Source organism: Elgaria multicarinata, chromosome 7, assembly GCF_023053635.1.
Source record: "Elgaria multicarinata webbii isolate HBS135686 ecotype San Diego chromosome 7, rElgMul1.1.pri, whole genome shotgun sequence".
Lineage (NCBI taxonomy): Eukaryota > Metazoa > Chordata > Lepidosauria > Squamata > Anguidae > Elgaria > Elgaria multicarinata.
Genome location: NC_086177.1, coordinates 218283 through 246257, shown reverse-complemented (window position 1 = coordinate 246257; position 27975 = coordinate 218283). Strand labels below are relative to the sequence as shown.

At 41.8% G+C, this 27975-nt stretch overlaps 1 protein-coding gene across 1 annotated transcript; it reads left to right on the top strand.

The window, feature by feature from the left end:
• Positions 1-1238: 1238 nt before the first annotated feature.
• SEC22B (SEC22 homolog B, vesicle trafficking protein) lies at positions 1239-27685 on the top strand. The gene is made up of 5 exons (XM_063130030.1): positions 1239-1385; positions 2160-2269; positions 9634-9794; positions 16116-16262; positions 26970-27685. Exons 1-5 carry the CDS (start codon positions 1311-1313, stop codon positions 27122-27124), a joined length of 648 nt encoding a protein of 215 aa, XP_062986100.1. The 5' UTR covers positions 1239-1310; the 3' UTR covers positions 27125-27685.
• The last annotated feature ends 290 nt before the right edge of the window (positions 27686-27975 follow it).

Sequence of the window (27975 nt, the reverse complement as noted above, 5' to 3'; positions counted from 1 at the left end):
CCTAGCTTCTAATGGCTGGAGATTGCTACATCCACCAACAAGGCTATGGAGCCCATCAGCCAACAATTCTGCCTGGGACTGAAGCCAAACAAGGCAATAAGAACAGATCCCTCCACTAAAGTCAATGGTCTAGTACATGGGTCCCCAATGCAGTGCCCACAGGGACCTCCGAAGGTGGCCACAAACCTCTCCACTCCCTTCCCCCTTCAAAAATTTATTTTCAACGAAAACCTTGAAAAACATTAGGGTGCTGGATTCTCCTCCCTGTCCCTGAACTTGCTACTGATCACATGTTTGGCTAGCAGGAAGAGAAAGGAAGAGTTTCTTCCTGGGCCTGCTCAATCTTCTTCTGCAAACCTTTCCCTTTTGATCTCTCTCTCTCTCTCCACTGCCAGCCTCTAGCCTCGCTAATTCTCACCCCTGCAGCCCCTAGCCTCTTTCTATCACGTTACAGTTCCAACAAAAATCACGTCCTGAAGCTGATATTTACTTTTCAAGAGAAGTCTCCATTGGCTTCTCTTAAAATACAAACAGCAGCTTCGAAAAGTGGATTTTTGTAGCACCGCCGCAGGGAGAGAAAGAGTTAAACATTCCAGCCCCACCGTTCCGAGGCTGCTCAAATGTCCTTCTGGCTGTTATTTGCTTAATAAAAACGTGCACATTAATTGCTTTCATACAATTAAAGTCACATGTAGTTCGGCCCTCACATGTAGTTCGGCCCTCGAGGCAGCTACCTCACATCCTCCAAGACAGGCCGGCCAGGGATGCTTGCGATGATGGACAACAAGAAGAGCAGCCGCCACAGTAGCGCCCGAAAGACGATTACAGGAAACTCACGGAGAGGGGGTGGCCCAATCTGGGGCTAGGCTGAGCAACACCGCTCCCTGGCCGGCGCAGCGGACTCACCATCGCCCTCCCAGGCTGCGCGCAGGTTCAGGGTCACCGGGCTGCTCGATGCCCCCAGCCCGCTCGGAAGGCCGCTATAGCAGCTGCGCGGCTCAGTTGCCGCCGAAGCGATGCCGCTGAGCTCTCGACTTGCCGGTGCCAAACCGCGCCTGCGATCTTTGGCGAGGCGCCGCATGAACGATCCCTCCCGCCTGAGCCGCAGAGGAGAAGCCTCCGCCTGTGCTGCCGGAACCAAAGCTCGAGGGAGATCAGATCCTAACCAGCTTCGCGACTGAACAGGAAGTAGACGGGAGGTCCCTTATAGGAACCCGGAATTTACTGTTGTAGTTTCCGGCCAGATCAGACTTGTAATCCACGTTAGGTGGGTAGGATTTTAAAACTAGTTATAGGTCTTCCGAGCTAACATGGTGCTTCTCACTATGATCGCGCGGGTGGCGGATGGACTTCCTTTGGCGGCTTCCATGCAGGAGGATGAACAAGTGAGTGGAAGATAGCGCTTTTCACGCTATCCGAGTCTTAATTTCCATACAAATAATGTGTGAGTGTGAAGTGTCTTGAGCGTTTGAAGCGCTTTTTCTAGGGGCTAACAACGAAATCCTAAAGATCTTTCCGCGGAATTAAACTGATTTGCGTGGGATTTAGGATTGTAGACTAAGGGTGCAATCCTATGTATGTTTAGACAGAAAAAAGCCCTACAACTCTAAGGATTTCTTTCTGTCTAAGCCCCGAGACTGACTTTTACATTTTCTTCCTTTTCTTTTTTTAATTGTGAGACAGCTTTGGGGGTCAGGCCGGAGTGGAAAAGACATCTCTCTTTCTCTGAAAAATATGTATGGCTGGACAGTAGTTGCTTAGTAGCTGTCATTCCTTATTTCTTACAGTTTTGAAAGTCTTGACACTAGACGATACACCCCAACCTTTAAGTAAGAACTGTACCTGTGCTCCTACTGCTGCCAGAAGAAAATCTAAGAGATGAGATGTGCAGGGACACACTTCTCCCTTTCTGTGATCTAAATATGTTGCAGTACCTTGCCTTGGAAGAGCAAACTATTGGAAGACTGAGAGGTCTGAATACAAATAAGTGGGGTGTCCTTCAAATCCTGTTTGCTATATGAAGGAAATAGTCTAGCAGCAAATGAGAAGTGGAGAGTTTGCTTAACCTTACCCCACAGCTCCTAATGGTTAATTGATCCACACTTACAATTTGTCAAGGTTTGTTGGACCTTTGAATTAACATTTTTGTTCTCTTGTAGTCAGGTCGAGACCTACAGCAGTACCAGAGCCAAGCTAAGCAGTTGTTCCGGAAGCTCAATGAACAGTCTCCTACTAGGTGCACCTTAGAAGCGGGACCCATGACTTTTCAGTAAGTGCAGCATAAATTATGAAGACCCAAGAGGGGGTTGAAGGCCATATGCTTTATTGATTTATTTTTTATTTAAATTGTTATTGATTTTTACCTACAACAATACAATTGACAAAAAAAAGAACATAATACATAACCACAAAATAACATTTATATCATATATTCACGCTTAATCTATTAGACATAATCATACTCAACATAAAAGTGCCCCCCCACACACACCTCGGGATCTCAATCCTGTTTCCAAAAACTCATAGTTTCTTCTGCTGGCGGTTTCCCACTTCCCTTAGAAAACACAAATACTAGGAACTTTTTCCAAATTCCCTCAAAATCATTCGTTTTTACTATACCTCTTTTCACTTTAATATTACATGTCAATTTGTCATTAATAGCAATATCCCACACTTCTTTATACCATTCTTCAATACAATAATCACCTTGAATCTTCCAGTTCCTAGCTACGATTAACCTTGCAGCTGTCAGTAAATTCGTTATCAATTCCTTAATTTCTTTACTACATTTAAAATCTTCTTGCAGTGAGAGTAATGCAACTCTTGGTGTATCTTCTATTTTCATTCCAACAATTTCCTCAATCTCTAAAAACACCATCTTCCACAACTTTTGCACATATTTACAATCCCACCACATATGTAAATACGTTCCTTTTTCACCACAGCCCCTCCAACAGTCTGCTGAATGCTGATTATTGATCTTGTTTAATCTAACCGGAGTTAGGTACCACCTCCATAAACTTTTATAATAATTCTCCTTTATTCTTACTGACATATTTCTCAACACTCTCTGTCTCCATGGTCCTTCCCAACTCTGCTGTCCTATCTGTATCTTCAAATCTGTCTCCCAAACCGATTTTCCTATGCTATCCAACAAACCTTTCTCAATTAATATATTGTACAATTGACTCATTAAACCTTTTGTCACTGAATTTTGTCCCTTACCCATTTCTTTTTTATCAATTAGTTTCTCAAACTTCGTCATTTCTCTACACTCTCCATTTTCTCTTACCCAATTTTTAGTCCATTGTTCCAATTGCCAAGAATTTAACCAAGTTAATTTTCTATCCTTTAAAACCTCTTCCATCTTCTCTCTTGTATTCATTCCTCTTAACCATTCTCTTAATTTCATTTTATTTTTCTCTATTAGAACTTTACTTAATCTATTCTTTAAATCTTCAGGAACATTCTTTAACATTATCACCGGTGTTAAAGGGGAGCTGCTTGGAAGCAACTCCTTTTTATATTTGTTCCAAAGTTCCCAATGGAACTTCAAGAGCTGATTACCTACATCATCAACCCATTTCCCCCCTCTTTCCTTAAAAAATATATTATGCAAATTTAATTCTATATTACTTGTAGTTTTGTCCTCCATCAAATCTAAATCACCTACCCCTAAAATTGCTTCAGCAATATGTCTTAACCTATTTGCTAGATAATAAGAACTAATGTTTGGGAGTCCCAGTCCTCCCCTTCTTTGGCTTAAATACCATTTGCTTTTATTAATCCTAGGTTTCTTCTCTGCATTACAATAATTATTTATAATATTCTGCCAACTTTTTAACTCTGTATCTGAAATTCTTATTGGTAGCATCCTAAAAACAAAATTAATCTTAGGTAAAATCTTCATCTTTATTAATGCTATTCTTCCAAACCATGAAAGGTTCAGTCTTTTATATTTTTTCAATTTTTCTAATATCTCTTTTTTCAAACCACTTAAATTCTCGTTTTCTAAATCTTCTAGATTCTTAGTAATCCTAATTCCCAAGTATCTAATTTTTTCTTTAATTCTCAATTCTATAACTTTCCCTTCCCACTCCTTTTCCTCCTTTTTAGTATAATTAAATAACATCAGTTCTGATTTTGCCCAATTTATTCTTAACCCAGTAACTTCTTCAAATTCTTTCAACTGTTGTTTAATTCTTTCCATCTTCCCTACAGGATCTTTAATGGTTACCAAGGTATCATCTGCGAACATATTCAATTTTATTTTATTACTACTACCTATTCCTTCTATCTCCCCATCATCTCTCATTGCATTTGCCAATAATTCCATAACCAATACAAACAGGACAGGCGAGATTGGGCAGCCTTGTCTTGTCCCTCTGGCTAGTCGTATCTTATCCGTAACTCCATCATTTACTACCACTACGGCTGTATTTTGGGAGTATAACTCCTCTATTATAGCTTTAAATTTATTCCCAAATCCTATTTTATTTAGAACCATCTTTAATGCTTGCCAACTCACACAATCAAAAGCCTTAAAAATATCCAACGCTAAAATACCCGCTTTAATCTTTGACTTTTTTATCCCCTGTATTACATTTAAAACTCTACCCACTAAAGTATGCATCTGTCTTCCTGCTATAAAACCACATTGGTCTTCCCCTACATACTTAGCTATAAATTTATTTAATCTTTTAGCCAAAATAGTTGAGAAAATTTTTGCATCTTGATTTATTAACGATATCGGTCTATATGAGTCAGGGAGAGTCAAATCCTTATCCAGCTTCGGAATTAAAATTATTATCGAATGCTCCCATGATTCTGGAATCCTCTCCCCTTCCAATATAGCATTATATAATTTCAATAATTTTGGTACTATTAATGATTTGAAAATTTTGTAATACTCTGGTCCTAGACCATCTGCCCCAGGTGATTTCCCCACTTTCAGCTGCTCTATAACCTCCTCTATTTCACTTTGTGATATAGTTTTGTCCATTACTTCCTTATGCTCTTTTTCTAGTCCCTTCTTCAAGTATTTATCCACATACACTTCCATCCTCTTCTTGTGTCTTTTCCCTTATATAAATCTTCAAAAAATTCCTGAATTTTTTTTATTTTATCCTTCATCATGTGACAATAATTGCCTTGCTTATTTTTTACTGATCCTATCCCGTTTTTAGCTTTTTCCTTTTGTGTGAGTTTAGCAAGCATTTTGGAATTCTTATTACTATTTTGAAAATATTCTCTTTTCATATAAATTAAATTCTTCTGAACTTCTTCTAAATTTATATTCTCTAATTTTTCTTTGCTTGTAGTTCTATTAAATTATGTTTATTTTTGGTTTGCCAATATTCTTTTTCCAACTTCTTTATCTCTTTCTCTAATCTAACCTGCAATACAACCTGTTGTCTTTTTAGGTTGCACATTTCCCTAATACAGATCCCCCTAGTCACAGCCTTCATGGTGTCCCAAACCATGCCGTCCTTGTTCCTCCTTTTTTATTTATTTCCCAGGTTTCTGACAATTCCTCTTGCATTTTTTCAACCACTTTGGTATGCTTAAATATCTTAGTATTCAATCTCCACCTTAATGCTTCTTTGTATTCCTTACTAACTGTAAAGTCTAAACTTACCAATGCATGATCTGTTACTCTAATTATCCCTAATTCCATTCTGCATAGCTTAGTTACAAACTCTGGAGACAAAAATATGATCTATCCTAGAATATGTATGATGGACTGGAGAATAGAAAGTAAACCCAGGCTCCGCCCCTCTAAGAACTCTCCAACCGTCAACAAAATCCTTTTCTTTAATTAATTTATTTAAAATAGTAATGTTATTTCTCCTTTCTACATTAGTGGGGTTTGACCTGTCTACTCTATTATCCATAACCATATTAAAATCTCCCGCCAAAATAACATATCCCTCCTTAAATTCTTCTATCTCCCTAAATACCTCTTCGTAAAATTCTCTTTGTTTAACATTTGGTGCATAAACATTAATCAAAGTATACATTTTCCCTTCAATTTGACCCTTAATCAAGAGATATCTCCCATTCCCATCCTTTTTAATGTTCTCCAACGTGAATCCACTTCTTTTTGAAATCAAAATGGCCACCCCGTTTTTTTTTGAAGTCCCCAATGATTTTTCATAATAAACTGACCATTTCAAACGAATTACATTTGTCTCGTCATTGCATTGATGTGTTTCTTGCATAAATATAATGTCAGAACCATCTCTATTTAACAATTGTTCAATTCTCCTCCTTTTCATGACTGCCCCCAGACCCTTGACATTGAGCGTTGAGATTCTTATCTTCTTATCCATACTTAATTCTTTGGTAATCTTTCCGATCCCTTGTGCGCTGAGCTTCAAATTTACATACAAAAAACCATAAACCCCCTTTCACACCCCTCCCTCCCACCCCACCAACCAACTCCCCCCCTCCCTCCCATTTCCTTTCCCTCCATTAATTCCCCGGGAGTCTAACACTCCGGCCCTATTTATTAACCCTTTGGGGGGGGGGAAAGTGAGCCAGGAATACAGAACAAGCAAGGCTTCTATTATATTTATACTGCTTATCATCACCATGTTATCCAATTTACATCTCGCCCCCTACTGCGCCTCTTTCTTCATCATCATCGTCCTTTGCACCATCGCCGACGTCGTCTTGGGGACCCAAACCTAAATTCTCAAGAAGCTCCAGACCTTGCTGCAAGGAAAAAACTTTATAGAATTTCTCCTTATATGAAAAGCGCAGAAAAACTGGATACCCCCAGGCATAGGATATCTCTCTTTTCTTCAACTCCGCTGTTATAGGCTTGACGCTGCGCCTCCATTCCAAAGTTTGTTGACACAAATCATTATAAACTTGCATTGGAACTCCTTGGAACTTCAGCTCTCCCAATAATCTCAGCTTCCTCATCAGCTGCTCTTTTTTGAAGTAGTTTGAGAATTTCAGCAGGACATCTCTTGGAGTTGAGCCGCCTCTGTAGCCTCCAACCCTGTGAACATGCTCCACTTCTTCTTCACCAAATTCCAGAGTTGGGACCAATTCTTTAAACCAGCGTGGCAAGGTCTTTCTGAGGTCCTCCCCTTTCTTCTCAACAAAATTCCAAAGACAAAGTGTTGATCTCCTGGATTGGTCTTCCAGAGATATCAATCTCTTCTCGTGGTCATCAAATTTCACCTCCTGCTGCTCCTGCATCTGTTTTACTTGCTTGACTTGCTTTCCCATCTGGTCTACTTCTGATTTAAGAGACTTTAATTGCTTGTCATTCTTAGCCATCTCTGCAACTAAGTTGTCCACACATTTATTTATTTTTCCAACTTCATCCTCAATTTTCACAAAAATCGCATCTTTCAGTCCTTTTAATAGAACAGACATCTCTGGCATCATGGCTGGCTGTATATCTGGCTCCGTGCCAACTTTAGCGGCCATTTTCGGTTCTTTTTGGCTCTGTTCCTGTTCTTTATCTCCGTTCAAATCAGCTAATTTTTGAAGACGAGCGGCTGTGTTATTAGACGCGTGTTTTCTTTGCCACTTCGGCTTTGCAGATGGATCTTTCTTAGGTGGCATAAATCCCTTTATTTACGAGCTGTTCCGTTAGTTTAACTTTTAACAACAACAATTGCCGTGACGCATCTAAGACACCGGCGGGGGATTATTACCGTAATTAAACAGTAATCACCGAAATGGGGCTGACACCATCAATCACTCTCTCCTGACCCTGGCTTTTTTCCAAGAAAGTTTCCCTTTCAAGATATGCGCTCCGTCAGGGACAGTGCTTAAGAAAAACCTCTTCTCCAAGCCCCCACTTTCTTGCCGCCTAATTGTCCATTTCACGTAACAAAATGATTTATTCTTTTCCTCCCGCCTACAGCACAAAACTTCTCATCTTTTTCTTCGCCACTCTCAGCCCGATTGCTTTAGATGGTAAGATTTTTAGGACCTACTGTCCCACAGCAACGATTTGCCCTACTGCTCTATTTCTTCGCTGGCTCCACCCCAGGCCATGTGCTTTAGAAGAAAAAAATCATGTAGAAATGAAGCATGTTAGGAAGTTTACATGCACCTGAACAGCAAGCCACAGTGGAAAAAGCTGTATATTATCTCTTGAAAGAGAGGTTGCTATTTTTACCCTAGGGGCAGCTGAAGGTTCAATCTTGTAAACATCACATAACCTGCAGAACCTAATTTGAATATCTGTATCTTGGTACTCTGAAAACATAGATACTGATCATCAAGTCATTTTTGTTCTTTTTCTCCTCATTTTTTCACCTCTGCCAAACCTGATTTTTCTAACATTTTACCTGATAAAGAGATCTGGAGATCTTGAAAGCTTACACATGTTTTGTTATCTTTTGGTAATAAAGTTATTAAACTAATTAATATGGATTTTGGGACTGTAAAATGTATGAAAGTTGACACATTTTACTCTTTTAAAAAATAGTTTATGTCAAGTTCATTTCATTGATTTAAATTCTCAGTTTGTCTCTCAACACTAACCCTATTAAGGCATTTGGCCTGCTGATGTGAAAGTGGATGGGAGCATGCATGCAAATCTCTTCAGTCCCTGACCTTTCTACATTGAGAGTTTGTCTATGGAAAATTGCCTCTGACCATCACAAAGGAACTGTGGGAGCTCCACCTGCTACAGATAGACCTTGGGGACATTAGAAGATAACAGTAAAAGTAGAAACTGATGGCACTACTGGAATTTTGCACTGGTGGGGGAGTTATCCCTGAAATTCCTTTATAGCATTTACACTAATCTGATGTGTCAGCTTTTCTCCTTCTGCTGACTATTATGTTGGTTGCCTCTGGTTTGTGGTCCAGATAGTAAGATTCTGGTAGCTCAACAGGCATTGCTATTACAGAAGAAGCTTTATGTATTATTTTATGTCTTTATATATTTAAATTAAATGGTGAGATCTTCGTAATGGCAGAGACCTTGAAAATCAATCACAAAACTTCTCACGTACATTTATTGCTATCTTGATATTCTGTTCCTAAATCATCCCGATGAGTAGATGTAGCTCCATGGCTGTTTGTAAGGCAGGAGTGGGGAGCCCACCTAGCCTGCAGCCTCTCTCACAACTTTGGTACCAATGGATAATTTTTTAAAGCTTAATTGCCATGCGGTGGGAGGGCAATTGATTGTGGGGAGGGTAGAACAAACCATCCCTGTGCAATGCAATCCCCTTGCAAAATCCTCCCTGTACTGCCATTAGGCTTGGAGAAAGCCTTCTGTTGAGTAGAAGGCTTTCACCAAGCCAAATTTCTGTGAGGATGGGGCCATCACAGCTGGCATGGAGAGAGCTAACTCTTCACAGCTGTGATCCCCTTCTTTGATGCAATTAGTCTTTGGAAAAGACTTCAGTTGACTTCAATGGGTGGTCCCATCTACTACGGTGTTTCCCATCTCTAGTGTAACATGTGGTAGAACCTCTGAGACAAGTACCAGTTTGACAAAATATTCATAAATTTTGATGTAGATTTTAAAAAAGGAAAAGTGCTCTCTGTCTTTCAGGGGGGAAGGAAAATAGTATCTGAAACTGGGGTTTTTTAATCTAAATTTGGGAGTTGCCAGCCTAACGTTTGGTCTAATTTATTTATTTATTTCAGTTATATTATTGAGAGAGGAGTGTGTTATCTGGTATTGTGTGAAGCTGCCTTCCCCAAAAAGCTGGCCTTTGCATACCTGGAAGATTTACACTCAGAATTTGATGAACAACATGGAAAGAAGGTGCCAACGGTGTCCAGGCCATATTCTTTCATTGAGTTTGGTGAGATTCTTATCCTTGAAACTAATTAGTAAGAGCCTACATTTAGTTCCTACCTCTCCCTACCTTCAGGTTTCTTATGTCCTGATTAGTTTAAATATGTATGTAGATGATTACTGTTTTGAATGGTCCCTTCACTTCTAGGCAAGACCATCCTTTCAGCAAGCAAGTTACTCCCACCAGTTTCTACACTAGTCACTGGAGAGTGGACAGGGCAGTCATGAAGTAGCATCAGGTATGAAAACTGGTGAGAGAAGCTAACTTGCTAAAAGCATGGTCTTGTCTAGAAGTGAAGGGTCCAAGATGATAACCATACACAGTAACATTTGTTTGTTGTTTATTCGTTCAGTTGCTTATACATTTAAAGTGCTTCCAATCTAGTATATACATTTAAAGTGCTTCTGATCTAGTATTTCCTATCTACTTAGTCTGTATCTATCTCTCCAATATGGTTATAATAATAATAATAACTTCTTATCCGCCTCTCCCTTTGTCCCACTAGACCCAAAAAGTAATCATATTGACATGTATGACACTCCATCTCTGTTAGTGAAGGTTGCAGTACAAGGAATCGACAGTTTCCATAGCAGTGTTTTAATCAGTCAAATAAAACTTGGTCATTCATTAGAACAATAACAAAACCAGAGGTAATTATATTAATTACAAAAAGGAGCTTTACAAAATATGCAAATAATAATAATTTAAAAAATACAGTAGACTTTGACAGTCTTGACTCCTGGGAGATCTCTGTCATCTCTTATTTACAAACACTTTCACTTAGGGCTGGGTGCCATGCTCAGGCATTTAGTTGGTAGGCATAAAATAAGTGTACAAGATCTCATACATGGGCTGTGCTGAAGATCCTTATTATTATTATTATACTGCCCCATAGCTGAAGCTCTCTGAGTGGCATATAGTGGCATATAGTTGAGAATAGTTTGTTTATTATAAAAACAAAACTTCCCAGATAAAATAATACAATTGAATGAAAAAGTCCATTATGAAAACGCAATAAGTTTCAAAATTATGGTAACTAATATATTAAGAATCTCAACTAACTTATTGTTAATACAAAACCAAATCTGACTCTAATGTTGCTATATTACCAAAAAAGAATCCATTTTTGTATATTAAGATTAAAGAGGCTACTATGGTTATTTTGTTGCCCCAGCTCCTTAAAGTATAGGGAATGTATATGTTTATAGCCATAGGTAGAGAGATCAAGGATCCGCTATCCAGGCCTGCTGTAGCTGGAACCTAGCTGTCTGAGATAAAGTAGTAGGAACTTCCCTTTGGGTGGGAGATTTTCTCACTTTTGGTGTGGCCAGCAAAGAGGCAGAAGGCTTAGAGGACCTGGCAGAACATACTCTGTTTTTACCAGGCCTCACCCGTTTTTATCCCACATCCATTAATTTCCATTGGACCTAATTTTGTGACTGCCTCCTTATTTCCTGTGGACTGTAAGTTATCATTCTTTGTTGTTCCGTTAAAAGAGATTGTTGAATAAAGATTATCAGTTGGATTAAAAGAGAGGCTTGAGTTAAACTGGCTGACAAGTGTCTATAGGCAGAGCACATAGGCATGGAGACAGTACAGTTACATTACTAATCAAGAGTCTACTTACCATATTTACATTAAAGTATTCCCATGAAAATCTACATCATAAAATCTCCCACTGCAGGTGAAATATAAACATCAAAATATGCACCTTATTACAAAAAATTAAATTAGTACCCCTGCAGTCATATAAGGATTATCTTCAACCCACAGCTAGATTTTTTTCAATTTATGTGATGGTAATCCACCCTTCTCTGTCTTGCTCAAAACCATTATTCAGTACAGGATAAACCTTACCATGTTCTGTTTTGGAGGGAAGCTAATTTCTTCCCTCATTTGAATTGTTAAAGTCAGAATAATTTATTATCCTAGTGGTATTTCCTGGATCTTAGCACAGGTGATGATTTGATAGTCCCTGGAGAAAGCCTGTGCTAATTTGCAGTGCTTAACCAGGTATTAGGTATTAGGAACATAGAAAGTTGCTTTTGGGCGCAATGTGTTGGGATGGCCAATGCAGAGCGGAAGGAACAGCAGCCTCTGCGCTTCTCCTATTCCGCATTTTGGCTAGCCAGGCTTTTTCACCCATGTAGCTGGGGCTCTGCAGAGCAGGAGGGAGGGAAGGAAGGAGGCTGAGGAGTCCTGGAGATATGGCATAAGCCGGCCTCCCCAATCCCCTCTCTGCCTTTCCCTCTTCTTCGAGGTCACCTGTGCAGTTGTTTCCATCCCAGTGGAGAGGAGGCAGGGATCTTGGATTCCTGACTCCGACGTCAGAGGAGTGTCCTGGAATTGGAATGATCTTATGGCTCCCTAGATTCTGTGTAGGGGCTGTAGGATTATTCCCTCAGTCAGCCTGTTTTGTCATCTAGTTCAGCATTGTCTGATCTGAATGGCAGGTGCTGTCCAGGGTCCCAGGCAGATCTTTTAACTGGAGATGATGGGGATTGAACCTTGGACCTTCTGCATGCAAAGCATATGTATGAAAACATGGTCCCTTTCCATTTTATAGAAAATCAGCCTTTAAAGCAAGGATGCAGAACTTCTTTCAGCCCAAGGGCCGAATTCCATTTCAGAGAAGCTCACATGAGCTGCATTCCAGTGGTGGGTGAGGCTGAAGGCAAAAGGAGCTGAAACACACACCCCCAGCATATTTTAGCTTAAAGCTCTTTTTGCCAGAATGTAAGAATGTAAGAGAGGTATTTCAGCCTTTCAGAGCAGGGAAAAGTTGCACAAAGGCTGGGAAACCACCGAACAATCAGTAGTTGGTGGAAAGGGTGTGGGGCCAAGAGAAGGAGATATGGGCTTTCTGGACAACCCTGGAGAGCTGGATTGGACCCCCTAGAGTACTGATTTTGGTTGCTAGGCCTGAGGTTCTGCACCATTGCTTTAAAGCTCAATGTATTTAATAGATGGTTATTTAGCATGAAGAAATTGTAAAGATTGTTGTTCTCCAACCTGGTGTCCTCCAGATGTTTTCGATGACAATTCCCAGCATTCCTGATCATTGGTCATGCTGGCTTCGGCAGATGGGAGTTGAAATCAAAAACATCTCGAGGACACCAATTTGGGGAATGCTGGTGTAGACTTTAACATTGTTTACGCTATTTTTTTTTCATTTTAAACCAGATTACTGAAGGGCAGGGGTTGGTGGCAATTGTAGTTCATTGCTTTGCTAGTAAGTCAAGCCCAAATTTATGGATTCTTGATCATATGAGTTCAATTGACCTGTTTCCCAACCCTATTTCCTCAACGTTTTGGTTCACCTGCTGTACCCTCTGTGAACGGTTTTCTTGAGAATGTGGGCCCTTAGAGCCTCATCGCCGCAGAAGACTGCTATTTTAGATTTTCTTGGTTATAGCTAGGGAATTATTCTGCACTCTGTTCTGCAAGCCTGTCCCATGGGATGTTGAAATGGATAAGAAGCAATAGGGATGTGATTGGATGCATGGTGAGTGAATAAATGTTTGCCACCAATGTAGCTGCTCAAACATGATAAGGAAAGTAAGGTGACTGACTGTCAAAAATTTCTCAGTTTTCTCCTGTCTACCGTCCTCCTGCCCCTGTTGCTGTGCAACTGACTGGATACTTAATCAGCTACAAAAAAGGCATATCAGGTATAAAGCAAAATCACTTTAATGAAATTCAGTTGGTCTGAGAGGTTTCAGTTAGATTGGGGTGATTTTGTTCATTTTATAGCCAATTACATTAGCATAGTTAACAAAGGATTAGCCAGTTATATAGATTGATGAATGTTCCATTTCTCATTTAAACTTGTACATCTTGTCAATTAAATTTATGGGACATCTTTGGAACATGATTAATATCTCATGCTTGGGGAGAGAAGATGGTATGAGTATTGAAAATGCATTTAGTTATAGTCAGTATATACTAACTTTAGTTCTAAAGATTTATTTATGGGCTCTGTCCTCTGGGGGCTTCAGGGGAAGCAGACATCTGGAGTTGTACTGGCACATGGCACAGCTGGCTTGGTTTTGAATTAGAAGTGTGCACCAACCACAAGATTAGACTTAAACCCTGATTCAATGCTTCCTTGTGAACTCTTCTGAAAATAACAGACAGCATAGAGGTGGCCCAATGTAAGAAACTGCAAAGTTTCATTAAGATAGGTCCAGTGGTTTATTGGAATGGGGGACCTCAGATTTGGTTGTGGTGTTGAGTGATTTGCTTCCCCTACCTTCGCCTTTTTCTTTTGGGGGCAATTTGTATGAAAATGTCACATATCATTGAAGTGAGCAGCAAATAGATTAAGACATATTGTAGAAGCAATTATAGGAGTAGGAGATTTATATTGGATGGAAGAAAAAACTATAAGTAATGTAGAGATGAGTTTGGACAATGTCTTCTTTAAAGATGGAGGGAGAAAGTGGGTTGGAAGTATAGATAATCCACTCCTGAGGACTCAATGGGAAATTTGGAGTAAATTTAAAGGGAAGCTGCTTCCGAACAACTCTCCCTTAGCACCAATAATAATGTTAAAGAATTTCCCAGAGGATCTGAAGGGTAGATTATGTAAAATATTAAAAGAGAAAAGTAAAATGAAACTAAAGGATCGGTTAAGAGATATAAAAACAAGAGAAGATATGGAAAAATTGTTAAAGGAGAAAAAATTATCTTGGTTAGAATATGGACAATTAGAACAATGGAATAAAAAGTGGATTAAAGATAATAGAGTTTGCAGAAAGATGACGAAGTTTGAAGAGTTAATAGCAAATAAGGAAAAAGGTAAAGGAGGTAGTATAGTTTTAAAAGGGTTAATGAGTGAAATATATAAAATATTGTTAGAAAAGGAGTTTAGAGAGAACTCAGAGAAAATGGTATGGGAGTCAGATTTGAAGGTACAAATAGGGCGACAGAGATGGGAGGGACTATGGAAACAAAGAGTGTTGAGAAGTTTGTCAGTGAGAATAAAGGAGAACTATTTTAAAATTTTGTGGAGGTGGTACCTAACCCAGATTAGATTGAATAAGATAAATGATCAGCATTCAGCAAATTGTTGGAGAGGTTGTGGGGAAAAAGGAACGTATTTACATATGTGGTGGCAATGCAAATATGTACAAAGATTATGGAAGATGGTGTTTTCAGAAATTGAAGAAATAGTGGGAATGAAAATAGAACAAACACCAAAGATTGCATTGCTGTCACTATTTGAAGATATAAAGTGTGGAAAAGAAACTATAGAGCTGATATCGAGTTTGCTGGTTGCAGCACGATTGATGGTAGCCAGCAACTGGAAGATTCAAGGGGAATATTCTATTGAAGAATGGTATAAAGAAGTATGGGATATAGCCATTAATGATAAATTGACATGTAATATTAAGTGGAGAAAAGGCGTAACTAAAATAAATGAGTTTGAAGGAATCTGGAAACAGTTCCTAATATTTGTGTTTACTAAGGGAAGTGGGAAACTGTGAGCAGAAGAAACGATAAGATTTTGGACTCAGGAATAGATCCCGAGGTGGGGGGTGCACTTTTATGTTAAGAATGATTATGTTGTAGTATGATAATGTATAGGTAATATTTATTCAACATATATGTACTCAACATTTATTCAATATGTATGTAGCAGTTGTTTGATGTTTTCTTTTTTTTATTATTATTACTATTGTAATGTTGTATGTTTATATAGTGTAGAAAAGAAAAAAAAGAAGTGTCTCCAGGCAAAAAATCTTCAGAGTTTCCAAAGGATAGTTGCAGGGCTAGGGAGTTATGATGAATGAAAAACATTGTAAGGTTTTTTTTCCAACGTGAAGCCTTGTAGCATTGGAAGAATGGTCACTTCACGATCCCATCCATGCTTTCCCCCAAACCACAGTGATTGGAGAGCCCTTGGTTAAAAAAAATGCCCTATGATTAGAAGGTGAACCTATCAAGTCACTAAATTCCATTCCTATCTCCACCCCCAGCATTTAGACAAAAGCAATTGTGAATGAAGCTTCATGTAAGGTCCAGCTTCAGTTCAAGTCACTTCAGATGAAGTCCACTTTGCCTTGGGAAACACAAGAAATGATCTGAAGGGGCCCAATTTGGCTTGTGCTTCAGCCAAATCTGATACACATCCCTACTTTTGAGCAATGCCATTTTTCCAAAAGGTGGGTTTGATCTGGAGAGGCAGGTCATTGAATTGGAAAAGGTATTACGATTGGTGGAGAACCTAGGTTGTCTAGATGTGTGGAATGGATGCATTAGATACAGCTGTGAGATCTTGGAGGGAGGAGATGGTCATTCATGAGCAACTACCTCTTGTTCCAGATACTTTCATCCAGAAAACGAAGAAACTGTATATTGACAGTCGTGCAAGACGAAACCTTGGCTCCGTCAACACAGAGTTACAGGATGTACAGAGAATCATGGTAGCCAACATCGAGGAAGTCTTACAACGGGGCGAGGCACTTTCAGGTACAAGGATCATTGGATATACAAGCTGTTTGAGGATGATTAGACAGACAATTATAGGCTCTGCAGGATAACCAACTGCCCAGAAGGAAAAGGAAAAGCATAGCAAGCTGATAATATAAAAATGCCTTGTTTTGTAATGAAGTCCACATGTGCTTGTCCACACATTGAGGTCTTTAAAAGAAACCCTCCTCTGGGTGTCCCCACTATTGGAGGTGCAGCATGTAATTATGGGGTGAAGGGGCTTCTCAATGTCAGTACCCCAATATACACATCTATTCCAGCGTAATTTTGGCAGCATGTATTTAACCTTTGCATTTTTCCAGGCATCATAAATCTTTAGTTTAATCTCATGTTTTTATGCTCTTTTAGAATTTTGCTGCTTTGAGTAGATCTGCATGCTTTATTTTATTTCTTTGTTATTACTCTAACTTATATAATGCTTCCCACAGAGGTATCAAAGCAGTGAACATAAAATAAAATGGCATCAAAACAGCTATAAATATAACAATAAAACAATATAAAATTAATCAGCAGTAAAACCGCACACTCTACTGTGTATTACAAACCATAGCTGGCTGGGTTACACTTCAGGGAAAGCCTGGTGAAGAGACAAATTTTAAGAATTTTTTTATTTAAAAACATTTTTATAGTGCCACCTCGCCATTTCTGGCATCGTGGCACTTTACAATTAAAACATAAAACAATTTCAATTAAAACCTCTCAACCCACATTAAAATTTAAACCACCCCTCCCCCAAACTCTTGTGAAAGTAAAAAATGCCTTACAGAGGCGTTTAAAAACAATTGACACTGGATCTTTTTTTATATACAGAAGGCTCATCACAAAGTGCCTTACGTTGCATCACTTCTAGTGTTAATTCAACACCTTTTTAATTCTGTTCCTTTTGGTTTGTTGACCATTTGAGCTTGACAGAGGAGTTTGAGATGTGCTGTATCCTGGAAATCACTGTTCTAACTTTTATTTAGGGAGACTGAAACAAAAAAAGGTTATGAAGGGATAGACACTGCTGGGCAACTTCTGATGGCCCAGTACCCAAGCAAAGCTCACTGCCAAACTGATGAAGAGGAGCAGCAAAAACCAATGCTTTCCAATGTCCATCCTCTAGGGAATTGGACTCCTTCTGGTCGGGCTTGTAAAGGAAGCACGCTCCAGCAAAGCTGGCTTTTCCACTGGATTTTGCACAGATCCCAGGAACACACGCACACAGCTCCAAAACTGGACGGTTAGGCCCAAATTTATTGAGGATAAGGGTAGGAATTACAAGACTAGCATTCAACAGATAAAACATGCGGATACAGAATAGGAACCCAGTCCAAGCAAACTAAAATAACTAAGTTGCAAACTATACTTCACCCAGCCATGTGGTCATCCAGCTCAGAACAAAAGCCCCTTGCAAAATGTACTCTTTATAGATCGTTTCCCCTGCTCCTTCCCCCCTCCCTTGCGAGGATCTTTCACACCTTCCCTGAGATGTTAATTTTCGCTCAAGGCCGATCGGCCTTGCCCCAAGCGGTTCCAGGATGTGCCAGAACGCCCACATGCAGCTGGCGCTTATCTGTTCCGCTCCTAAAATCATAACAATAAAAGTACATTTTAACATTTTAAAACAGCCATTCTTTGTATGAATTAACCCCATCCTTACAGGGCTCACTCCTTAGCATTGCACCATTACCTATGGCACTACAACCTCTCTCTATTTGACCTGCTCAGCTCACATGATTGGAATGCCTTTTGTCTCCCAATTGCTGCAACCTGTAAGCAAAGCAGAAATAGAAGTTAGGACTTCCCAGCTTCCCTCACTGTTCTCTTATCTATTTTGGGGGGTTAGTCAAGCACTTGGCAATGAAATGATGAGCTACTACAGCTGCTATAAGAAGGGAAAGTGAGGGTTACTGCTGTTTCCTCTTGTTCTTCTGGGCAGTTGCTGCTGCTAGCTTTGCTCACCGATTGCCTGAGTGAGAAGGATCAGTACCTGCTGCTGTTGCCCTTTCTGCCAATTGATCAGTTGTTAAACAAATGGGACAACAGTCAGTAGGAAGCAGACACTTCCTAAGGGAGCAGGGGGGTGCAGCAGGAGTCCCCCACTTTCCTCTCCAGGCCTAGCTTCCCTCACTGATCGCCTGCCTTGGTGGGTGATCAAGCAAGCAAGTAATTACTCTGTACAGCACCATGTACATTGATGGTGCTATATATAAATAAATAATAATAATAATACCCTGGACAGTTACAGAAGTTGCTGTAGCCCAAGAGAACAAGAGGCTGCAGCTGCTCCATTCTTTCTGCCGCTTGCTTGGTCAGCCATCCCCCCTCCTTCCAGCAGACTGGTGATTGGCGGGGGAAACGAACAGCTTCTGTTCACAAGAGAGCAAGCAATTTCTGCTGCTCTCTCTCTCCTAGGCTGCAGCTACATCTAGCTGCCCTCACAGCCACCCACTCTAGCAAGTGAGGTAGAGGTCAGACAAGACAGCTAGAAGAGAGCAAAAAAAGAACTACTTCTGGTCTTTCCAGCCTTATGAATAAAAATGTATTTGCCTGCTTGCAGAAGCACAACAAAGATGGAACTAGCCTGGCCTCCCTTGGCTCCTCTCTTGCCTGCCATTGTGTACCCAGGCCAGGTGTCAGTTTTGCATGCCTGAATACAACCCAGTACTACTTTCTACCCTAATGGAGTTAGCCACCAGTAAACATTGTGCCTGTTCCCTTTCCTGTTCTTTTCCTCTCAATGTTGTGTTTCAGCTTTGTCTGAGAAGCTATCTCTTCTATCATGCAGCCCAAACTCAAAGCTATGTATGTTTAATTAGAAGTAAACCCCACTGAATTCAGTTGTGCTTACTCCCAGGGAATTGTGCATAGAATCTAATGCTTAATTTTATGCCCTTGTCTAACATTCCCCAGCTTTCCTCCTTTTTTGTATCCTATTATAAGGCTGCTTCTCATATTTGTCTTGCTAATGTAATGTTCTACCCGCCTCCTCCATCCCTCCCAAATAACTACAGACAACCCACATGCATCTAGGAATCTTTATGTTGTGGTTCTCAGTTATGAGCAAAAGGCAGTATGCACATGCTTGTGTCATTTCTTCTAGACCGTATTGGCTCATTTCTCCCACTAAAAAAAAAAAAAGGATATTATGGTGATACACTTCTCTCCCTACCTAGCTGCCCCTGAAATCCTGTTTTCCAACTCTACTAACAAATGGTTTTAAGGGCACCTTTTCTCTCTGCTTAAGAAATTGGAAAGGAAAATCCAAGTAGCCCTACTTTCTTTAGCTGGGGATGGCGATAGTAATGTGAAGTCATCATCTAGATATGGCTTTAGTTGGTAGGTACTGGGTCTCTGGTTTAAAAAAAATAAAAAAGTAGTTCCAACAGAACTGAAGCATCTGCTGTGAAGTATCATGTATTTTGATGGTGCTTTATAAGTTAATAGGTAACAATTGAAAAAAGGAAGGAAGTAGAAAAAAGAATAGAATTCAAACAAAGAGAAATAGAAAGGGCATGAAAATGAGCAAGATAATAAAGGGAAGAGATGTGGTTAGCTGATGAATAGCAACATTGCAATATAGTATAATGCAAAACCACTGTTTACATGAACTTCTTAATTAAATGTTTTCGCCTCACTCACCTTCTTTGCTGCTTTTCATTTCCCTTTACTTCTTGAATGTTTTCTTTTGACTCTGCCTTTCCCTACACCGAAGTTTCAGCAAATGCTATAATTGAGTCCTGGTATATCATTATTTGGGACAGGCATCCCACAGAATATGAGATGTGTATTGGGGGGGGGAATCTTTGAAAGGTCATAGTTAAGAGTATTGACTAATTGCCCGAAACTGGGGAGACCCAGATTCAAGTCCCCACTCCACTGTGAAGCTCATTGGATGACTTTGTACTAGTCACTGTCTCTCAACCTAACCTACCTCATAGGGTTGTTGTGAAGATAAAGTGGAGAGGAGGAGGATCATGTATGCTGCCTTGGGCTCCTTGGAGAAAGAGGCAGGATAGAAATGTAATAAATAAGTAAAATAAGGGTGCAATCCAATCCAGATGCCCATCAAACTAGGAGCTTGGAGACCTAACGGACATCCTATGCAGTGCGGGAGGAGTGCAGAGGCAATGTTTGTTTCTGAGCTTCTCCCACTCTGCGTTTTTGCTAGGTGGACCTTTTTGCCCATCTAGCAGAGGCTCTGCAGAGCGGGAGGGAAAGGGGCTGGAGGAGAGCTCATATCACCACTTCCCCAATACCCTCCCCTCCTCTCTGAAGTTGCTTTTGCAAGCTGAGAGAGCAGCTGGCATGGTTCTTCATCGTGGTCTCTATGCATCACACATATGGGCTTTGCGCCTGCGCAGAGACCAGACCGGAATCTCCAATAACTTAGGGAAACGCTTTTGGGCGGGAACCCCTCCCCCACGCTACTGCGCATGTCCCTGGGGTTCCCGCCCTTACCTCAGTTCTTCGTCGTCCGCCATTGTGCACTGACCTATAAACCGTTTCTCCTTTAGCGTTTGTTCCTCAAAAGCCTTTTTTCTCTCTTCTGAAAAAAAAAAAATCTTCTTCTTGTAGTTACTTCTCTTTGCTTCTTCTTCTATAAAAAAAAAAATTATATATATTTCAATATTTCTCCTCAAACTTTACTATATACTTTATTTCTTCGTGAGCGATCGTTGATCGCAGGCACCTCAGGCGCATGGCCGTGAAGGCCCCTTTCAGGAAATGCGTCAAATGCGGCGCTAAATTACCACCAAAAGACAGACATTCACTCTGCGTGGTTTGCCTAGGAGAAGGACATAAAGTTCAGCAGTGCCATCACTGTATGGCTTTTACGAAGCAAACCCGCAAGAACAGAGCGGATAGGCTTCATTCTGTGCTGTGGGAAAAGGCCTTGAAGGCTACCGAACCCGCTCCCCAAAAGCACGTTGAAAAAACCTCCTCAAGGACTATGAGCAGGGACCGCAGCCCTGAAATTCAGTCCTTTGTCGTGACTGAGGAGATGATGGCGGAAAACAGGGCCATACCCCTGACGCCAGGCCGATCCCTTGCGGTATCTGCAGCCAAAAGGATTTCAAAAAAGGCTCGTACCCCAAAATTGGCAGAGCAGCAAAAAAAGAAGAAAAAGAAGAGGAAGGATGTCGACAAACACCCCTCTTCTAGGGCTGCGACCGTAGCTACGGTATCGCCTAAGCCCGCTGCCGCATCGACATTGACTACGGTACTGAGGCAAACTTCGGTACCAGACGGATTATCGCTACTGACTCCCATACCAACGGCCAGAAGCTTGATGTCGGAGGGAGAGATTCGGGACTCAGTATCAGCTTTTTCGATACCGTGTGCTGTTGAGCAAGGACAAGCACTCCAATCTACGGTACCGATGTCTCCTGTTCGCCAAGAGAGGCCTGTACATTCTCGACCAGACTATGACCGAGTTTCACAGTACTCCGGTTATCATAGACAAGAGTTGTATGATTGGGAGTATTATCGACCCCAGCACTATTATCCGGACGGACTTCGCCTTTAGCATCACGTCACCGTACCGATGCTGAGGCTTCGATACCGAGGGCCACCGCTTCGCCGTCGGCACCGCACTACGATCAGTCACTGCAACCAGTTGAAACAACAATGCAGGCTACAGGATCTAACTCACCTGATGATGAATACAGGTCCGATTCAGAATCTGTCGCCTCGGTCGCAGCCTCGATGCCGTCACCTGACGACATAGTAAACACCCATGATCCTGCTTCTCCATCCGAGGACATGGGTAGTTTTTCCGATCACGTCCTCAGGATGGCACAGTCACTATGTCTGGATGTCGAGCAGCCTGCACAAGAGGACGATGATCCAATTTACGATGTGCTAAAAACTGAAGCTAGTTCCACCGTGGCAATTCCCTTTCCACCGACATTGAAACGTACGGCGCAAATCTCGTGGAAGACACCCTGCGCTTCTCAACCTACCTCTAAAAGGTTAGAAGCAATGTATAAAGTCCAAGAGACCAATGCCGATTTTTTATTTCAACATCCCAGGCCAAATTCCATAATTGTGGAGTCTGCTCAGGGCAAGTCTAATAAGATACATTCAGCCCGTCGATAGGGAAGGTAGGAAACTCGACTACCTTGGGAGGAGAGTATATGCTTCTTCCTCACTGGGAATACGCACCTCGGCCTATGAAGCCACTATGGCGCGTTACCAAATTTTTCTTTGGGAGAAGATAGGTTCACTTTGTGACCATCTCCCCGATGACAAGCGTGAACTTGCTAGGATTTTCCAGTCTGAAGCTATGTCCATAGCGAGGTTACAGCTTAACTCGGCTAGACACCAGACCGATTCCCATTCAAAATCCATGATGGGATCGGTGGCTCTTCGCCGTCATGCATGGTTGAGGTCAGCCAACCTCACTAATGAAACAAAGGCTAGAATAGAAAGCTTGCCATTCGTTGGCGTAGGTCTCTTTAACAATAAGACTGATGAGTCTTTGGATACAATCTATAAAGCACGGACCACGGCCAGGAAAATGGGTTTCTCCCAACCTCCTCCTCAGTACAAACAACGGCGTTGGACAAGACAGCCTTACCAACAATTGCAGCAATGGCCGCAATATGACAAGCAGCCTGCTAGGCAGCAGCAACAATTGCAAAGAAAAAGGCCTTATCAAGGACGAGACCAGCAGAACAGACGCCAGCCAGACTTTTCCAAGAGGCAGCGCCTTTGACTTCCCTACCCCAGGCCTACTACCCTTTACCAACCGTCTAGCACCCATGTACCATCAATGGAAGTCCATAACATCCGACTCCTGGGTGCTCACTATCATTGAGACGGGGTACGCCATCGAGTTCGATACCCTTCCTCCCTCTTCGGGAGTGAAAGTAACAGCGCCATCCCCTCCTCTGTTGCTCGAGGTACAAACCCTGCTGGCGAAAGGAGCCATCTCTCCTGTGCCTCTAGAGGAGATCAACCAGGGATTTTTTCCGCGCTACTTCACGGTCCCGAAGAAGGATGGGGGTCTTCGACCGATCATGGACTTAAGACAGTTAAACAGATACATCACCCCGAAGAAGTTCAGGATGACAACTTTTACTTCCATTCTTCAACTATTGCACACCGGGGTGTGGTTTGCGGTGGTAGACCTGAAGGATGCGTATTTCCATATCTCCATCAGGAAGTCGCATCAAACTTACCTGCATTTCTCCATCGGCGCCCAGCAGTTCCAGTTTACCGTTCTTCCCTTCGGCCTCGCGACAGCACCGAGAGTCTTCACGAAAGTGATGGCGGTTGTATGCGCACATCTACGACAAAAGGAAATCCACATTTATCCGTACATAGACGACTGGCTCCTGGTGGCGGAGAACAGCTCTGCGCTCCAAGAGAACATAGTCATAACTCTCAACCTCCTAGACTCTCTAGGGCTGTGGGTCAACCAGGAAAAATCCATACTTACTCCTCGAAGGACAATAGACTTCATAGGAGTGACCCTATCATCTCGAGACGGAACAGCATATCTCCCGACGTCAAGAGCAAAGACATTGCGAGACTTCATTCTCGATGTCGAGACCCAACCAAGACCCTCGGCATGGACAATTCAGAGATTGCTAGGCTTGATGGCAGCGACCACTGCTGTCATCAGATTCGCGAGGCTGCGAATGTGAGTCCTTCAGGGGTGGTTCCTGAGGACGTTCGACCTTCGACACAACGCCCGCAAGACCTACCTCTCGATACCGAGGCAGGTGCGAGCATCCTTGAAATGGTGGCTCTCGATGGGAAACCTCCGGGAAGGAGTTCCCTTTCTACAAGAAACACCGTCGGTGACCATTACTACTGATGCTTCTCTCATCGGGTGGAGAGCCCACTGCAACTCATTCACCGCCCAGGGCCGATGGCCTCCTCATCAGAAAGAGGAGCACCTCAACCATCTGGAACTCCTGGCGGTAGAGAATGCTTTTAAAACTTTTTGTCAAATCGTCGAGGGCAAGAATGCCCTAATCGCAACAGACAATACCATAGTAGTCTGCTATATAAACAGACAAGGGGGAACAAGGTTGCATCCCTTGACTCAATCTGCACTCAGAATTTGGAACTGGTGCATAAAAAGAAAGACTTACCTGACTGCGATCCACATAGTGGGCAAGGAGAATATTGTCGCAGACTCCCTCAGCAGGTCCTTCCACGTCGACCACGAATGGGAGCTCGATACCGAAGTAAGAGACGATCTCTTTCGGTATTGGGGCCGCCCTGCTGTCGATGTCTTTGCCACCGCAGAAAACGCAGTCTGTACCAGATTCTGCAGCAGAGCAGGAAGAGGAAGGAACTCGCTAGGAGACGCCTTCACAAGAGCGTGGGCAGGGGACTTACTCTACATCTTTCCCCCTCTCCCACTCCTGACAAAAGTAGTGGCCAAGATACAGGCAGACAGAGCAAACTGTATTCTAATCGCGCCCTGGTGGCCTCGACAGCCGTGTTTTCCTCACGCCCTTCGACTGTCGAGAGGGGACTACATCAAATTACCATCAATACCGAACCTTCTGTCTCGACACCAGGGCAAAGTTCGGCACCCGAACCTCTCGACGCTCAGGATGACGGCGTGGAGGATAATGCTGCACTCTTCCGTACCATGCAACTAACTGTACAGAGTATCTTGATGGCATCCCGAAAGCCTTCGACAAGGAAATCTTATGTGACTAAGTGGCAGAGATTTTCCAGTTTTGCAAGGGGAGTTAAGCACACTGCTAAGTCTTGCCCCATCTTGGTGATTCTTGAATATCTGCTCTCACTGTATCGAGCAGGCTTGGGTTTGTCCTCAATCAAAGTTCACTTAGCTGCCATCACAGCTTTTCACGAAGGTGTAGATGGATTCTCACCTTTCACTCACCCGACTTCAAAGGAATTTTTGAAAGGTCTTAAAAATACAATGCCAACAACTAGGAACGTCGTACCATCATGGAGCTTATCAGTCGTCCTACATGCGCTGATAAGAAAACCCTTTGAGCCTATGGCCACGACGGACTTGAGACTCTTGACCCTCAAAACGGTGTTCCTGGTGGCCATAACCTCGGCAAGGCACGCAAGTGAGCTAAGAGCTCTGAGGATAGATGCGCCCTATACCATCTTTCACAGTGACAGGGTCGTGTTACGTACAGACCCATCTTTCTTACCTAAGGTGGTGACTCCATTTCATCTGGTGCATTTTTTCCCAATCCTACAACGCCAGCAGACTCAGCTCTGCACATGCTGGACGTTAGAAGGGCTCTCGCTTTTTATAAAGCTAGAACCGAAGGATTTAGGAAATCCAAGCAACTGTTTTTATGTTATGGTGAGCCTTATAAAGGACTCCCAGTGTCATGCCAGCGGCTATCACGCTGGATTGTAGAGACAATTCAACTTGCCTTCTCTATCTCCAAGCTAGAGGTACAGCGGCCTGTGACAGCTCATTCAGCCAGGGCGATGTCAACATCTGTGGCCTTTAACAGGGGTGTTCCACTTCGGGACGTTTGCAAGGCTGCGACCTGGTCCACCCCTTCCACATTTGTCAAGCATTACAGCTTGGACACTCGATCCAGACATGACTGTTCATTTGGAAGGACGGTACTTTGGGAAGTGTTGAAATAATACACCAACCCGCCTCCAAGGTATGTGAGCTTGCTACTCGCCCATATGTGTGATGCATAGAGACCGCGATGAAGAAATGCAGGTTGCTTACCTGTAACTGTAGTTCTTCGAGTGGTCATCTATGCATTCACACAACCCACCCACCATCCCCACTTGGTGGTGTGAAAATTACAAATGACACATTTAAATATATAATTGACTTGACTTTATTAGTATACACTCAAGTTTATGGGGGCACAATGTCGGACTCCTGTAAACTGAGGTAAGGGCGGGAACCCCAGGGACATGCGCAGTAGCGTGGGGGAGGGGTTCCCGCCCAAAAGCGTTTCCCTAAGCTATTGGAGATTCCGGTCTGGTCTCTGTGCAGACGCAAAGCCCATATGTGTGAATGCATAGATGACCACTCGAAGAACTACAGTTACAGGTAAGCAACCTTCATTTCTGTCTGTGCTGTCCGTGAGGGGGAAGGAATCTCAAACTCCTGGGTCTGAGGTCAGAGTGCTGTCTCCAGCCTCTTATCCAGGAATCCAAACTATCCTTTGAAATACTCAAGTTAGCATTTAGGTTACACATTAAAAGATATAGACGGGTTTGCAGCGGGGAAATCAATTAAAATGATTAACAGTATTTATTATTGATTATTAGTTTGAGTAAGAAACATCTTAAGATCCAAATCTGATTTGGGGCAATTTCCCCCTCTCCTTGCAGCCCCTTGTGCCCCATCCCCCACTGTTCAGGAGAACCCTTCTGAAGGCTTTTCAGGGTCTGGGTGATTGCTAGTGGGGAGGAGGGGACAGGAAAATAGCCTTCCATGAACTTTTTAAAGCTTAACTTAAAGCTGCCTCTAACTAAAAGCAAGCTTTTATTATAGTAGACCATAGACAGTGGTGCTTGACAGCAACTTTCAGCACCCTGTAAGCTTTTCCGTCTCAAAGAATAAAACTTCTGGTTTTAGGTCAAATTGAAGTGATGCCTTTAATATCAAATATAATATATGGTAAAGGTAAATGAAACCAAACCTACACTCCTATCAATACTAATTTGCTTTATTTCAAAAGGTTAATATCTTTGTATTTTATTCTTTTGAAACAGCTTTAGATTCCAAGGCAAACAACCTGTCCAGTTTGTCCAAGAAATATCGCCAGGATGCGAAGTATCTGAACATGCGTTCCACCTATGCCAAGCTTGCTGCTATTGCTGTGTTTTTTATCATGTTGATTGTCTACGTACGGTTCTGGTGGCTGTGAGTGATTTCCAGGTGCCAAAGAAGGATGACTAGTAATACAGCAGGTGTATAGTTGTAAGATGCCAAGATCACAGGGATGTACATTAGAATCCCCATAGGATGTTCTTATAATGAGAATTGCTGCTATCCTCAAATGAATTGTAATTCCCAAATGTTCGAGCTTGCTGGCAACCACAGATTTTCTTTTCTAGCAGTTGCACACTCAGAAGATGTGATATTTGTTTTTCCCACTAGCAGCAATGATAGGGGTGTTCTGAGTTGGCATGGTTGATCAGCTCATTTCACTGCTACTCAGCACAGCTGGCAGTAAGTATATCCTTCTCCTTGTAAATGAGTCCAGCCCTGGTAGTAAAGGGACTCTAATGAACATTCCTGATACTAGTGACGCCTTCTTATTAAGAATTTGGGTCTTGCTATTTGAACAGAAAACCCTGTTTAAAGTTTGACACGTATATATTTTTTAGTTTGTGCAGTGCTGATTTTATATTGTCAGATATCTTGACGCATTTCACCATTAATCTAGTAAGTAAATTCTGCTTTAATAAACCTCATCCAATGCTAAGTGAAATTTTTAAAAAAGTTATCACAAAATTAAATTACAAGTACATATCCAGTTTCATTTCAGAGAAAACCATGTTTTAAAACTTCCCTTGAATATAATAATGAAAGTCCACATTGGCCATGGTTCAATGCTAGTATTTAGTTAAAAGTGCAACGTGAATGAGCCACAGCAAGCCTTGGTGTCATATGTTCCCTTGTTTCCTCTACTTCTGTACAGAAGGAGTTTGGAAGCTTTTGCTTCTGCTTTACCATGAGTTGTTTTGTCATCTGGACTGATAAACTACTTAATCC